Source organism: Thrips palmi, unplaced genomic scaffold (assembly GCF_012932325.1).
Source record: "Thrips palmi isolate BJ-2018 unplaced genomic scaffold, TpBJ-2018v1 HiC_scaffold_5, whole genome shotgun sequence".
NCBI classification, from domain to species: domain Eukaryota; kingdom Metazoa; phylum Arthropoda; class Insecta; order Thysanoptera; family Thripidae; genus Thrips; species Thrips palmi.
In genome coordinates this window covers 15,822,973-15,836,409 of record NW_023144632.1, presented here as the reverse complement: position 1 = coordinate 15,836,409, position 13,437 = coordinate 15,822,973, and the positions used below count along the sequence as shown (strand labels likewise).

At 60.7% G+C, this 13,437-nt stretch overlaps 1 protein-coding gene across 1 annotated transcript in view; it reads left to right on the top strand.

Moving 5' to 3' along the window:
* The first annotated feature begins 4,108 nt into the window (after nucleotides 1-4,108).
* Nucleotides 4,109-13,437, top strand: part of LOC117650945 (dipeptidase 1-like) — a 110,859-nt gene continuing 101,530 nt past the window's right edge. The window contains exon 1 of the mRNA XM_034394602.1: nucleotides 4,109-4,232. Within this exon, the coding sequence (XP_034250493.1) occupies nucleotides 4,140-4,232 (93 nt within the window). The 5' untranslated portion in view covers nucleotides 4,109-4,139. The remainder of the gene's footprint in view (nucleotides 4,233-13,437) is intronic.

Here is a 13,437-nt window from a genome sequence, read left to right as displayed (position 1 = left end):
GCGATTAGCCTCCCCCTGCCCCGCCGAATCGGAAGACCCGAGCTAATTTTGAAGAGTGGCATGGGCCCGATTTCGGTAAGCATGCGGGTACACGCTAAAATCCATGCCATCGCTTTTGCTTTTGTGCGTGTATTACGATGTTATGGCGTCGTAACGCTGTCAAACCAAAGTGTGGAGAACTTCACATTTCCTGGCGCGGAGTATTTCTCCACTTTCCACGCTTCAAGTGTGGAAAGTAGCTCACAGAGCCCCTTTTTCTCGATACTTGAATTGTGGAGACCGCAAACTCTCTGCACTTTCAACCACACCACCGCATTTCAAGTGTTAAGTTGTCCACACATGGTTTCACAGAGAAGCGACGGCATATCCTATCGAACTGGTTCAACTTGGTCAATTATGTTTTCATTTCAGCGCGTGACAATTATCCTCTGGTTGTAAGAATCTTAGAGTGTCGCTGCAAAGTCTTGTCGGTGGCGTCACCCGAAGAAGGCGATTACTTTCCGGCCGGAGTGCCCGCCATGCCGTCATTAGAGAAAGAGGCTTGTCCTGCAGGCTGATTCCGAGAGCCGGGGCAATGTCTCTCTCGCACTCGCACCTATGCGGGACGCCCCATGAGTGCGAGAGAGACAGACTCAGTCTGCTGTTCTGCACCGGCTCGCGAAAAATGGCGGCCTCTGGGCATTAAGCAGAAGCAGGCCCCTTAACCGCGGGGGCGTAGCGCCGCCGCTGTTAAACCGAAACATTCCAGGCATAACCAGAAGAAGGGGCTGGGAAAAGCCGCTCGGAACGCCGGCAACACTTTTTATTAATATATCGGGGAGTGCTGCGGTGCCTAATTAGCTCGGCTGGCCAAGGCCTTCCTCCCTGTCGGAATGGAGCAGAGATACTGTTCCGGCCAACAACGCCACGCGCACAGCAGGTGGTGTGGTAACGCGTGCCGAGGGGAGGCGTGCACGGTAAAATCGGAACCTGGTTTTCCCAGGAACTGCCTGGAAATCACCTATGTCTCTACCATAGGCTTTGGGAAAACCAGGTACCGTTTTTACCGTGTGAGGGTCACAGATTGCGCGCATACTACTGGAAGCACGTCCGCGCGACACAATTTTCAGCCAATACGCAGCGTGGCGGCACCAGCGCCGCGAAACCAGCGTTGCCTCTGAACACTCTGGAAACCTGGCTGACGTGTGGAGCTCTCCGCTTTTGGTTCCCTAAGAGGAAGATGCGTGCGTTGACGGGCTTCTCGCCCGGCTTCCTCTCCTGGCGGCCCTGGCCGCGTCGGCTTCCGTAATGGAGATTCAGTCGGGTCGGAGGCGAAGGGGGAAGAGGAGGGGGCGTTGTTGGCCCGGCGCGGCGTCCTCCCTGCCGGGCCGGCCCTCTGCGCGCTCTGCGCCGCTCTGCGCCGCCGGACGGCTGGGTCCGTTGTTAAGTTAGGGATCGGCCAGCGACGTTGCTGACGCAGCGCACTGCTGCCCAGGCGCGGCAGGGCCGTGGCAGGGCCGTGGCAGGACGGTGGCGGGACCCAGCCTGGGCCGGCGCCAGCTTCGAGGCTCTGTAATCCTGTTCCTGAATGGCGCAGCGCGGCACGCTAGGCCAGGCCAGGCCAGGCCAGCAGACTGATTCCGAGAGCCGTTTTCGTCGCTCCGTCTCTCTCGCACTCAAGGGCGGCCCGCCATGGGTCCGAGAGAGACGGAGCGACGAAAACGACCCTCGGAATCAGGCTGCAGGCAACGCGTCACGGGCGGCTGGCTTGTTTACAGACCCAGCAGAAACTTCCATTTCCTCTTCCGCGTTCCGGTGCGAACCAATGGGGGCGGGGCGGGGCGGGGCAGGGCGGGGCGGGCAGGGCGGGGCGGGGCGGGGCGGGCGGGGTGGGGTGGGGCGGGTTCTTGGGGCGAGGCGGGTCGGGTGGGCCGGAAGAGGCGCTATTATAGGACCGATAGTTGTTCCTCCGAGGGGGTAACGACTTCGGGAATCCGGCTGACAGCAAAGTGGTAATCCGTAATCCGGATAACCCGAAATTTCGAGGTATTCCGGATAACCCGAAATTTTGAGGTAATCCAGGGTAATCCGGGGAAATTTGAGGTAATCCGGGGTAATCCAGGAATTTTTTTGTTGTAATCCGGAGGTAATTTGGGGGTAATCCGGGGTAATCCGGGGTAATCCGTAATCCGGCTGACACGAAATTTACCAGTCGTTACCCCCTCGTGTTCCTCTCACAATCAGACTTTGTTTTCCAACCCCGGCCCTGTAAACTTGTACGCCAGTATGGAGAAAGAGAGACGGACGGAGAGAAGTCATCCACTGTCAAAGCAACTTTGCAGAACTCCACACTTTCTGGTGCGAAGGAATTCTCCTCACCTAGGCGCGTGGCGTTTGCAGTCTTAAAGGTTGGAGCCTGAGCCCCCGTCTCTCGGCATGGCGCAAACGTGGAGAACTCCTCACTTGAAGTGTCGAGACTGCAAGCTCTGCACTCCCAAGTGCAGAGGCTGCAGATTCCTCAGCTCCGCATTTCGAGTGCGATGTTTTCCCCACTCGGGTTCCCCGTGACGGGAGAAGACCGTCGGAAGCCCTCCCGCAATCAGCCCCCCCGTCACCTGGCTCGGCCCGGCCCGGCTCCGCCTGGGTCGCTCGGGACAGCGAGACAGCGTGGCTCAGAGAGGCGCCGGTTCACCTGTCGAGGTGTTGGGCGAGTGTTTTGCATATTCACCAGCAACAGCGCTGTGCGTCAGCTATACACGCCTCTTTTACGGGACCGTGCTACACAAATTTATGCAATTCTTTTTTTCATGAAATTAAGAGAGGAATGGGGCTGAAACTGTTGCATGTTTATTTGTCTTCGCAACTGCTAAAAATTTAAGTTCTGAAATGTTTTGTCCTGGACTGTGTTGATACTTTGAAAAGTTTGAAAACCTTTTTTGGGTCCAGTTTTAAAGTTTTGCTGTTTCTTCTTTTGGCCGTGCTCTCCTCTTTTAGGCAGCCAAATCTTGTCATGAGTATGCAGGCCAGGGCGTGCCGCCCTTCGCCATCAAGAGGGTCGTTGGGCGTAGGTACGGCACAGCTGGCTGGACTCTGCTTGGTAACTCTGTCTCTCCCGCACCCTTACGGTCCGCCCCGTGAGTGTGAGAGAGACACAGCGACGAAGACACGGTTCGGGAACAGCCTGCTGCCCAGGCCCGGCCCAGGCCCGGTGTGGTGCCGGCCACTACGGCTTGCTGCGCTTCGCTGCGTGGCTCCCTGTCACCTGTCACGGCCTCACCCAACTTGTCCGAGCTTTGGCGACGGTTGCTGACGCCCTGATTTGTGTTGTTGCAGGTTGCAGACGGCCTGAGGGCGCCCGGCCCGCAGGCCCTGGGGGCCAGGCTGGCCTCCATGGCGACGACCAGTGTACCTAACGACTACCGGCCCCCGGGGGCCACGGCCATGGCGGTTGGGCCGGCTGGGCCGGCGGGGCTCCCTGGCTCGCAGCGGCGGGGGCCAGCCGCCTGACCACCATGTCCTTGAACCGGCGGGCGCGCGCGGCCAAGGGGGGCGATGGCGTCGCCCCCCCACAGACCAGCCAGAACTCCCCGCTCTGGAGCGCCACCACCTCGCCCAGACGCATGCCGGGGGGCGCGCCCTACACGCCCCTCAACAACATGGCCTCGGCGCCGCTCTCCGTTCAGCTGCCGCCGTGCCCCATGTCCGGCCCCATGTCCGCCCCCATGTCGTGCCCGATGTCCGGTACGATGCCCGGTCCGATGTCCGGTCTCCTGTCCGGTCCGATGTCCGGTCCGCACCCCGGTGCGCATGCCGGCGTGATGCCCGGTCTGCATCCCGGCCCGATGTCCGGTCCGATGTCCGGTCCGATGTCCGGTTCGATGTCTGGTCACATGTCCGGTTCGATGTCCGGTCACATATCCGGTCCGATGTCCGGTTCGATGTCCGGTCACATATCCGGTCCGATGTCCGGCCCGATGTCCGGCCACATGTCCGGCTCGCTGTCCGGCGCGCTGGGCGCCAGCATGCACGCGCTGCCCACGCAGCAGGACACGGTGATCGGGCCGGGCCGCACCGGCTGCCGCCACAACCACGTGTCCCACCTGGGCGGCGGCCAGGGCGGCGGCGTGCGGGAACCGCCGCGGAGCGCGTTCGGCGCCTCCATGCAGGACATCGACATGGAGCTGCAGCAGCACATCCAGCAGTGCAACTGCACCTGCGACCACATGGGCTACGGCAACTACATGGACTACCAGGTAAGCCATCTCACCACTTTTCGATGATCTTGATGATGGTATACTGATGATGATTGACTGGTGATGTTTGACTGATGATATTTGACTGATGATGCTTGACTGATGATGTTAGATTGATGATGTTTGAATGACGATGATTGAATGATGATAATTGAATGACGATGATTGAATGATGATGATTGAATGACGATGATTGAAAATGGTGATGGTTGACGTCGTTGATGATGACGACGACGTCGTGGTGGAAGACGACTTTACCCGAATCGCGCATTCCGATTGAACTCGCATGCCGAAACCAAACGGTGTGGGCAATGGCCTTCCCCGCGGTGCGCCGTCGCTGGACCGCGGACGCCGCGTGCCGAACCACTCGGCCCACTTTCCATGGCCGTTCGCACTCGCCCTCAAGAGCGTCGTTAGCTCGGCCGGTGCGCTCATCGAGTCCAGCGGTAGCCGTTTGATTCCGAACAGGCGTGTCGGTCTCTCTCGCACTCGGGGGGCGTGCCGCGTGGGTGCGAGCGAGACAGACAGCATGAGGCGGGCGATGTGGCGGCTCGTTGGGGGCCGGGCCCACTGCCGGGCCCACTGCCGGGCCCACTGCCGGGCCCACGGCCGGGCTTAGCACAAGAACACTCTCCAATTTGGCCTGGCGGGCCTGGCGGCGAGGCTGCCAGCCATTGCGTTGCTGCCGATATGGCCCTGGGGACTTTAGCGCCTGCCTGGCAGTGCCTGCGCCGCGGTGCCGCCTTTGTTGCACAGCCTGCCTGCCAGCCCCGCCTGCCCCGCCAGGCCGCACTGTGGCCGCACAGGCCAGCCAGGGCAGCAGAGCATTGTGTCTTTGTTCTTGGCCGTGGCAGTCGGCGCGACCTGCCCTGCCGCCCCCGCCGTCGCCCTCCAGGACACGTCCAGGACGCGTCCAAGGCATTGCCACTTCTTGCACCATCAATCTCGCACTGCCGCGACTCCATTGCCTCGCCGTCACACTAACGGATAGAAAAAAAAAGAAAATACAAATAACTGAGCCGATTCGTCGAACGTCTATCGGACATCTAGTCCCGTTTGGCCTTATCACCATTAATTTGCGACGCCGACCGATGCCGTGGCCGTGCCACCGATCTGACGGATGGGCGGCGCGTCGTCGTCACTGCACCGCCAAACTTTCCGTCCACTGTAAGCGCCGCCGCGCCCCAGTACGCGTGAAATGCCTAATGGCGCAGTAGCTTGCTTAATTACCACACCGCCCACACGGCCTCTCTCTCTCTCTCTCTCTCTCTCTCTCTCTCTCTCTCTCTCTCTCTCTCTCTCTAGCTAGCTAGGCTAGCTAGCTCTTGTGAGCTCACACACACACACACACACAAATCCGCTCGATTCCGGGAGCGAACCCGCATGAAATGAATCAGGCCGCCCAGCCTCCGCACATTAGACTAAGCTTTGCTGACCGCCCCCTCCCCCTCCCTCCCCCAGCTTATCCGTGCCCCTGAGCTGTCTGCCCCAATCCTTGCTCCGCGCCGCGCCAGTTCAAATACCGTCTGCTTCTTCGCCGTGCTCCGCCGTCTACAAATTTATTCGCAATCATGGCGCGCGTGATGCGCCGCCGCTCCGCATGCAAAGTACACGTCGCGTAAGGCAAAGAAATTGGAACGGGGCGGGGCGGGGCGGGGCGGGGCGCGCGTGGAGAGGAAGGCTCGGGGTGTGCTCGGGGGGTGGGGCGGGGTGAGCCCCGCGGCGCGGTATTAACAAGCAAAACACGCCACGGTATTCTGTGATATTAATTAACCGGCCGGGCAGAGCGAGCCGCTGAATTAGTGACAAGTAAACGCGTGAGCCGAGGCAGGCCAGGCAGCCCGGGCAAGCCCGCCTCGCACTGGTCACGAGCAGAGCACCTTCGCAATGGCCTCTGTGCGCTCACCAACCACACTGGAAAAAGAAAAAAAGGACTAGAATGAGAGGGGAACAACTCCAAGGCACCAACATGTAATCAAATTACAAAAAGAATATTGTTATGAAAAGTTACAAAATAATTTTAATAATCAAAGGAGAACAGTAAAGTGAACACCCTTTTCTTCAAACTCTTGACAAGAAACGAAAATAATCCTAAAAAAGGTTGCACAAAAAAAATCAACAAGTTTTTTTCGTCCCTTCGCATTTGAAGGCTAGGGATTTTGAAGCAGATGCCATTACTACCCCACCCCCACCAAAAGATTGCACTCCGAACGAGGAATTCATTATTGGTGGTGGTGGGGAAGATGGTGGTGGTGGTGGGGGGGGGGGGGGTGTTTTCACACGTTCGGTTCGAGTCCTGTTTAGCGACTGTGTAGCTCGAAACGCGTCTGGGGTTGTGGCCGTCCACCGGGCCACTGGCCCACTGTGCGGTGAGCGGCCGGCGGCGTGTCCTGCGTCCTGCAGCGCCCGCTTGCTTGGCACGGCCTCCCGTATACACCGTTTTGCTCGGCGTGACGGGGCGAGATAGCGCCAAGATGGATGGTGTACTAGGCAACCCTGGCGAGGTCGGTGCACTGCTGTCCGCCGGGTGGCCTATCTTCGCTTCCGCAGGCGCTCTCCAGGCCGGCCTCGCTGCCCGAGTCGCCGCCTCGCTGCCGCGGTGCGCTGGGGTCTGCAGTTTTGTCCCTTTGAGCGCGCCTCGCACCGAGCAGCGTCCAAATGAACAGATTGCAGGAGCCTTTCAGGCCACTGCCAGCACACCTCACCGCACTCGTTGTTGCTCCCGTCAGGGCGTACACCTCGCCCTGCTTGTTGTTGTTGCTCCCGTCAGGGCGTACACCTCGCCGTGCTTGTTGTTGTTGCTGCGGGCAGGGCGTACACCTCGCCCTGCTTGTTGTTGTTGCTGCGGGCAGGGCGTACACCTCGCCCTGCTTGTTGTTGTTGCTGCGGGCAGGGCGTACACCTCGCCCTGCTTGTTGTTGTTGCTGCGGGCAGGGCGTACACCTCGCCGTGCTTGTTGTTGTTGCTGCGGGCAGGGCGTACACCTCGCCGTGCTTGTTGTTGTTGCTGCGGTGGGGGATGGGCACCACCGCCTGTCTGTTGTTGCTGCGGCATTGTGATCCGCTTTATTATAAGTAATGTGCGGCAGGAAAGAAAGGCGCCGCGGCCTACGCTGCGGGGGGCGGCCTCCTTCAGGGAGATGAGCGCGCTCGGCGCGGCACGGCGCGGCACGGCACGGCCCGCGGCCTTCTCGTGGGCCCCGTTCCGGCCGTTCCGGCCGTTCCGCTGCGATCGCTCAGGCCGGAGACACCGCCTTTATTAACATTCCCCCGCGGCAAGGCGGCCAAGTTGTTATCAGCTGTTTCAGTCCCACGCGGCGGGAGATGAGACGTCTAGTGGCGGCACTGGGGGAGGAAAGGGGGGGGGGTCGATTCCGCTGCCCGCGGATGATGGAAGTGGACCTTCATGTACGTCGAATCCGTTTGGAGGCGGTGCACAGAGGGCCAGAAGACCCGTGGAGGCGGCCAACACTATTGGCGCGTTTTGAGCCCCACAGGCGGTTAAGAGGACTCGAACGGAGCGTGTGACCCCACCAATGGATTCCTCGTCCGGAGAGCAATTCATTGGTGGGGTCACACGTTCGGTTGGAGTCCCACTAAGCAACTGAGGAGCACGAAACGCGTCCCGGGATTTCTACCGCCTCCACCTGTCTTCCGGCCCACGGCCCTTGTGCGTTGCCATTTTCAGGTCTGTTGTGTTGTCGCGGGGAAACGCGGCGCGTTTCAAAAATGTAGATCAAAAGACTAAAGGGGAAGTGCAACCTCGTCAACGGCAGACAAAAAAAAAGAAACAAGACAGGAAAATAAAAGCCAGCGAAAAGGGCTTCACTCTGATTTGATGCAGAACAAATAGAAACGGTACACAGTCCATCAAAGCACCGCGCGAATGGTGCGGAGCGGAGTGCACTAATGGAACAGGCAAAGGATCTGACACGCTGTGCAAAACACAGCAAAACTACCTGATGCTTTGCTAATCGCTTCGACACAGTTTGCTGGTCCGTCACAGTCGGGGTAAGTTGGGGGAGAGAAATACAGGGCAAGAAAGGTGGCAAACCTTCGGCAGGTTTTCAGGGAAACGTTCCAAAAAGCCGACGCGGCGGGAGACGCTCTTGAACCTCCAGGCCCTCCAGGCCCTCCAGGCCCTCCAGGCCCTACAGGCCCTCCAGGCCCTCCAGGCCCTACAGGCCCTCCAGGCCCTCCAGGCCCTCCAGGCCCTCCAGGCCCTACAGGCCCTCCAGGCCCTCCAGGCCCTCCAGGCCCTCCAGGCCCTCCAGGCCCTCCAGGCCCTCCAGGCCTTCCAGGCCCTCCAGGCCCTCCAGGCCCTCCAGGCCCTCCAGGCCCTCCAGGCCCTCCAGGCCCTCCAGGCCCTCCAGGCCCTCCAGGCCCTCCAGGCCCTCCAGGCCCTCCAGGCCCTCCAGGCCCTCCAGGCCCTCCAGGCCCTCCAGGCCCTCCAGGCCCTCCAGGCCCTCCAGGCCCTCCAGGCCCTCCAGGCCCTCCAGGCCCTCCAGGCCCTCCAGGCCCTCCAGGCCCTCCAGGCCCTCCAGGCCCTCCAGGCCCTCCAGGCCCTCCAGACCCTCCAGACCCTCCAGGCCCTCCAAGCTCTCCGTGTCGCTGCAGGCGGCCGGCCGGCCGCCCATTCCCGGTGCGTTTAGTCGGCCAGCCCGCCGCTTGGCCGGAGAGGAGCAGGTGGTGTGCGCGACCGCAGAATCCGGCTTTTGAAACTATTCACAACTTGTTATCCGGGATCATTAAAAACGCATTACCTGGCGGAGGCGGCCCACCGGGCAGCCCACCGGGCAGGACAGCTCGACCCACGAGGTCCAGGCCGTGCCGCTCCTGGCCGAGGCCGTGCCGCCATCCTGGCCGAGGCCGTGCCGCTATCCTGGCCGAGGCCGTGCCGCCATCCTGGCCGAGGCCGTGCCGCCATCCTGGCCGAGGCCGTGCCGCCATCCTGGCCGAGGCCGTGCCGCCATCCTGGCCGAGGCCGTGCCGCCATCCTGGCCGAGGCCGTGCCGCCATCCTGGCCGAGGCCGTGCCGCCATCCTGGCCGAGGCCGTGCCGCCATCCTGGCCGAGGCCGTGCCGCCATCCTGGCCGAGGCCGTGCCGCCATCCTGGCCGAGGCCGTGCCGCCATCCTGGCCGAGGCCGTGCCGCCATCCTGGCCGAGGCCGTGCCGCCATCCTGGCCGAGGCCGTGCCGCCATCCTGGCCGAGGCCGTGCCGCCATCCTGGCCGAGGCCGTGCCGCCATCCTGGCCGAGGCCGTGCCGCCATCCTGGCCGAGGCCGTGCCGCCATCCTGGCCGAGGCCGTGCCGCCATCCTGGCCGAGGCCGTGCCGCCATCCTGGCCGAGGCCGTGCCGCCATCCTGGCCGAGGCCGTGCCGCCATCCTGCCGAGGCCGTGCCGCCATCCTGGCCGAGGCCGTGCCGCCATCCTGGCCGAGGCCGTGCCGCCATCCTGGCCGAGGCCGTGCCGCCATCCTGGCCGAGGGCGCCATCGTAGCCGAAGCCGCTCGTGCCAGAGGCCGCGCTGCTGTCCGGGCAGAGGTCGTGTTGCTACCCTGGCCGAGGCCGTGCCGCTCCCAGCCGAGGCGTGCCGCCCTGGCCGTGCCGCCCTGGCCGAGGCCGCGCCGCGGGGCCCTCCGGCCGGCCCGCTGGTGGGCCCGGATTTATACGCGGCAAGCCGTTATCGGAAAAACATCAAGAGCGCTTCGGCCCGCTTCGCTTTGTTGTCGCCGCGAGTTCCGTCCCGGCCGGCTCGTCACTGCTTGGGCGGGGCGGGGCGAGGCGGGGCGGGGCGGGGCGGGGCGGGGCGGGTCGGGGCGAGGCGAGGCGAGGCGAGGCGGGGCGGGGCGGGGCGGGGTGAGGCGGGGCGGGGCGGGGCGAGGCGAGGCGGGGCGGGGCGGGGTGAGGCGGGGCGGGGCGAGGCGAGGCGGGGCGGGGCGAGGCGGGGCGGACTCGGGTGGGTGGGGCCAGAAGCGACACGCGAAGGCTCTTCTCGGACCCGGCGAATATCCGCGCTTCGATTCCCGATAGAGTCGCACTTCCTCACACTTTTTAGCACGTCACGCCGAGCGGCGGCAGGTAGCCGCCTTCGACTTGGCGGCGCCGACGACAGCCTCGGTGACGTGTGGCGGCGCGGGTGACGCTTTCATGAGTGGCGGTGCGCAGTGTTAGTGAGAGTGGAGAGAGGGGGAGAGAGAGGGGGTGGGTCTTCCACTCGCAGGGATCGGATGGCCCTTCATGTTACTTTATAGCGGGCCGTGACGGGTGCGAACAGATTATTTACTGCTGCAGTCTTTTTCGTTCCACTTGGACATGAGAGAGGGAAAAGGGGGGGGGGGGGGGGTCGCCACCCTGCCATGGCAAGCCTACCGATGTCTACTCTGGTGAAGCGTAATTTGGACGCTTCAGTCAAGCGCACAGACCCCTCCCGTGTCTGAGCATCGAGTCAAAACAGTGTAGTTTGCACGCAGCAGCGGATCGAATTGACTGGACGAACACCGCTCTCGTACCCATCACTGGGAGAAATATTGCTGGCTGGAGCCGCTCATCTGAACCTGCCTGCAAAACGCTGCCTGGTCTGCTGGGCCAGCGAATCGGAGAGAACGGTTTCGCCCCTTTGCCCACCACTGTGAAACCAAGTGTGGAGAACACCACTCTTGACGTGCGGAGGTGTAGAATTTTCAGCCTCCGCACTTCGAAGTGCGGAAACTCGTTCGAACCGCGTTTGCTCCTCGCCAAGAGATAGAGATACCACTCCTGAAGTGTGGAGACTGCAACCTCCGCACGTCCAAGAGTGGAGAATTTTACTCCGCACGTCCAAGAGTGGAGAATTTTACTCCGCACAAGGAAGTGGAAAGTTCGGGGGAGTTCTTGGTTCGACATTGCTAGCGTCTAGGGATGCGAAGGACGGTAATATTACCGGTAATTACCGGTAAATAACGGTAATTTACCGTAATTTACCGCGACGTCGAAAATCCGGTAATTAACGGTAAAATTCAATTTTTGGCCATATAGTTGTTTTCGTAAATTAAATGAACTCGGGACTCAAATAGAAGCAAAGTGTAACATATTATCATCGTAACGGATTCAAACTGACCGCCCTTCACCACCAGGGCCTTGTGAAACAGTCCACATAGGAGCTTTGGCTAGCTAGCAAGAAGACTGTGCCTGCTGAAGGGGAATACACCGCTGCTTTGCTCGTCGATCTTTGTGTACGACGGCACTGACAATCCAAACGCTTTAAGTATAGCGTCAATTTGTGCAATGCTTTTGCATTGCCTTCCCATTCCCATGCATATGGCTATGGCATTGCACGTATGGTGCGATATCTCAGTGCATTGCACCATACGTTCTATACTCATAGCGTTTGGAATCTCAGTGGGTTTCTTGTAAAATTCAAATTGGTTGATCAGTTAATAAATATTGACCCTATCTGCTGATTTGTAAATTTTGTCGATTTACTGTCATATCAATAAAAATAACCCCCTTTTACACTTTAAATACATAGGAAAACATGAATATTTGATAAATCAGCCAAAAACTCGAATTTTACCGAAAATTACCAATTTTACGGTAAATTACGGTAAATTACCGTTTTTTACGTAACGTTGAATTTTACCGGTAATTTAGCATCCCTACTAGCGTCGTCAGAATCATGTCCGCCCGGGTGTGAGAGAGACGGAGTGGTGAACGGCTTGTCAGAATGGCGCGTGCAAAATCACAAGGTCGCAAGACGATTATATCCAGCCAAGGCGCCCAGTGGTCCTCGCCTTGCTCCCGGTGCAGTGTACCGGACCAACAGACGAGGCCTTCCATTTTCGCAGCAGTAATCTGTGACGACAGCGCATCTCGAAATATCCTATCTTCCCCTTCCGGTGGAGCATCACGGGGCGATGAGAGCCATTAGGGTGGAAAGCGGTGATCGGGGTTCGGAATTATCATAACGAGTTCCCCGCGAAGCACAACAACACCGCGAAACGAGACGACTACACTGTGATTCCAAAGCAATAGAAAGGAAACAACTCCAAAGAATTTTACACTCAAATTCAGCGAGACATGTTCCATTCAAAGACGGGTTATGTCCTCCTGCTCCGAAGGCTTGTGCGCGTATACGTGCTCGCCGTAGCGCGTACGGTGCAAATGCATTGAGACGTCACTAAATACGAGCCAAACTTTAAACAGCGATGTGTCTCGAACATTCCCAATACAGAAAGGCATTGCACTGGACGTGTGATGTGCATGATTGCACCAATTTGTGCGATAAAAACGCATTGCATCCATTGATGTTCTACTCACACAGTACCGTCGTTTAAATTCTCGGTGTACTGACCAAATTCTTACAAATACAAAAACAAGCGGTTTTTTTTCTGCCCTCCCCTCACCTGGCACATCGCCCCCCTCCGCAATGCTGCCCCCCTGAGATGCATGGTGCCGTGGCGTCGTGCGGATAGCGACGTGTGGGGTGAATGTGTGTGTGCGTGCGTGCGTGTGCGTGTGGTGTTTAAACCCCGCTCACGTACCGATGGCTGTGGGCCGTTTCTTCCTCGTGGGGAAGCATGGCAGTGGCTCGCTGCTCGCTGCGGAGCGGGGTGGGGCGGTCCGGGGCGGTCCGGGGCGGCGCGGCCCTGCGGTGTCCGCGCTTATTTTCAATATCGGTGCCTCGCGAAATATGACTGCGACGGGCAAACGTAATGGGCAGCGCTCTACATGAGCAGTGGGCCGCCCCGCCCCGCCCCGCCCCGCCCCGCCCCACCCGCCCCGCCCCGCCCCGCCCCGCCCCGCCCCCCCGCCCCGCCGGTTCCACTCGATGGCGGCCTCGACGCGGCCCGACCTCCCCGTTTCTTTGCGCGGCGGAGAGGCGGAGAGGCTGCGGCCCGCCTGCGGCGAGGAGTTCCTCGGGGCGCGTAATAGAGCTCGATGTTGTGCCGCTGAAAGCGTTTAGGGTGGGGTGGGGCAAGGCCTGGCAAGGTGGCGTCGGAAGCGTTCCGAGCAGCCAGAAGCACTCGCCGGCGATGTATGGCTATTGTTTCTTTCAAAACGCGCCCCGCCCCGCCCCGCCCCGCCCCGCCCCGCCTCGCCTTGAATGGGCGGCCTGCTGCAGCCCCAACGACCCGCTCTTGGCCGCGGCTCTTGGCGTGGCACAGTCATCGGCAGCGCCTCGCCACGCCTTGCCGCACGGCCGCTACTCTTTCTGGGTTTCTCG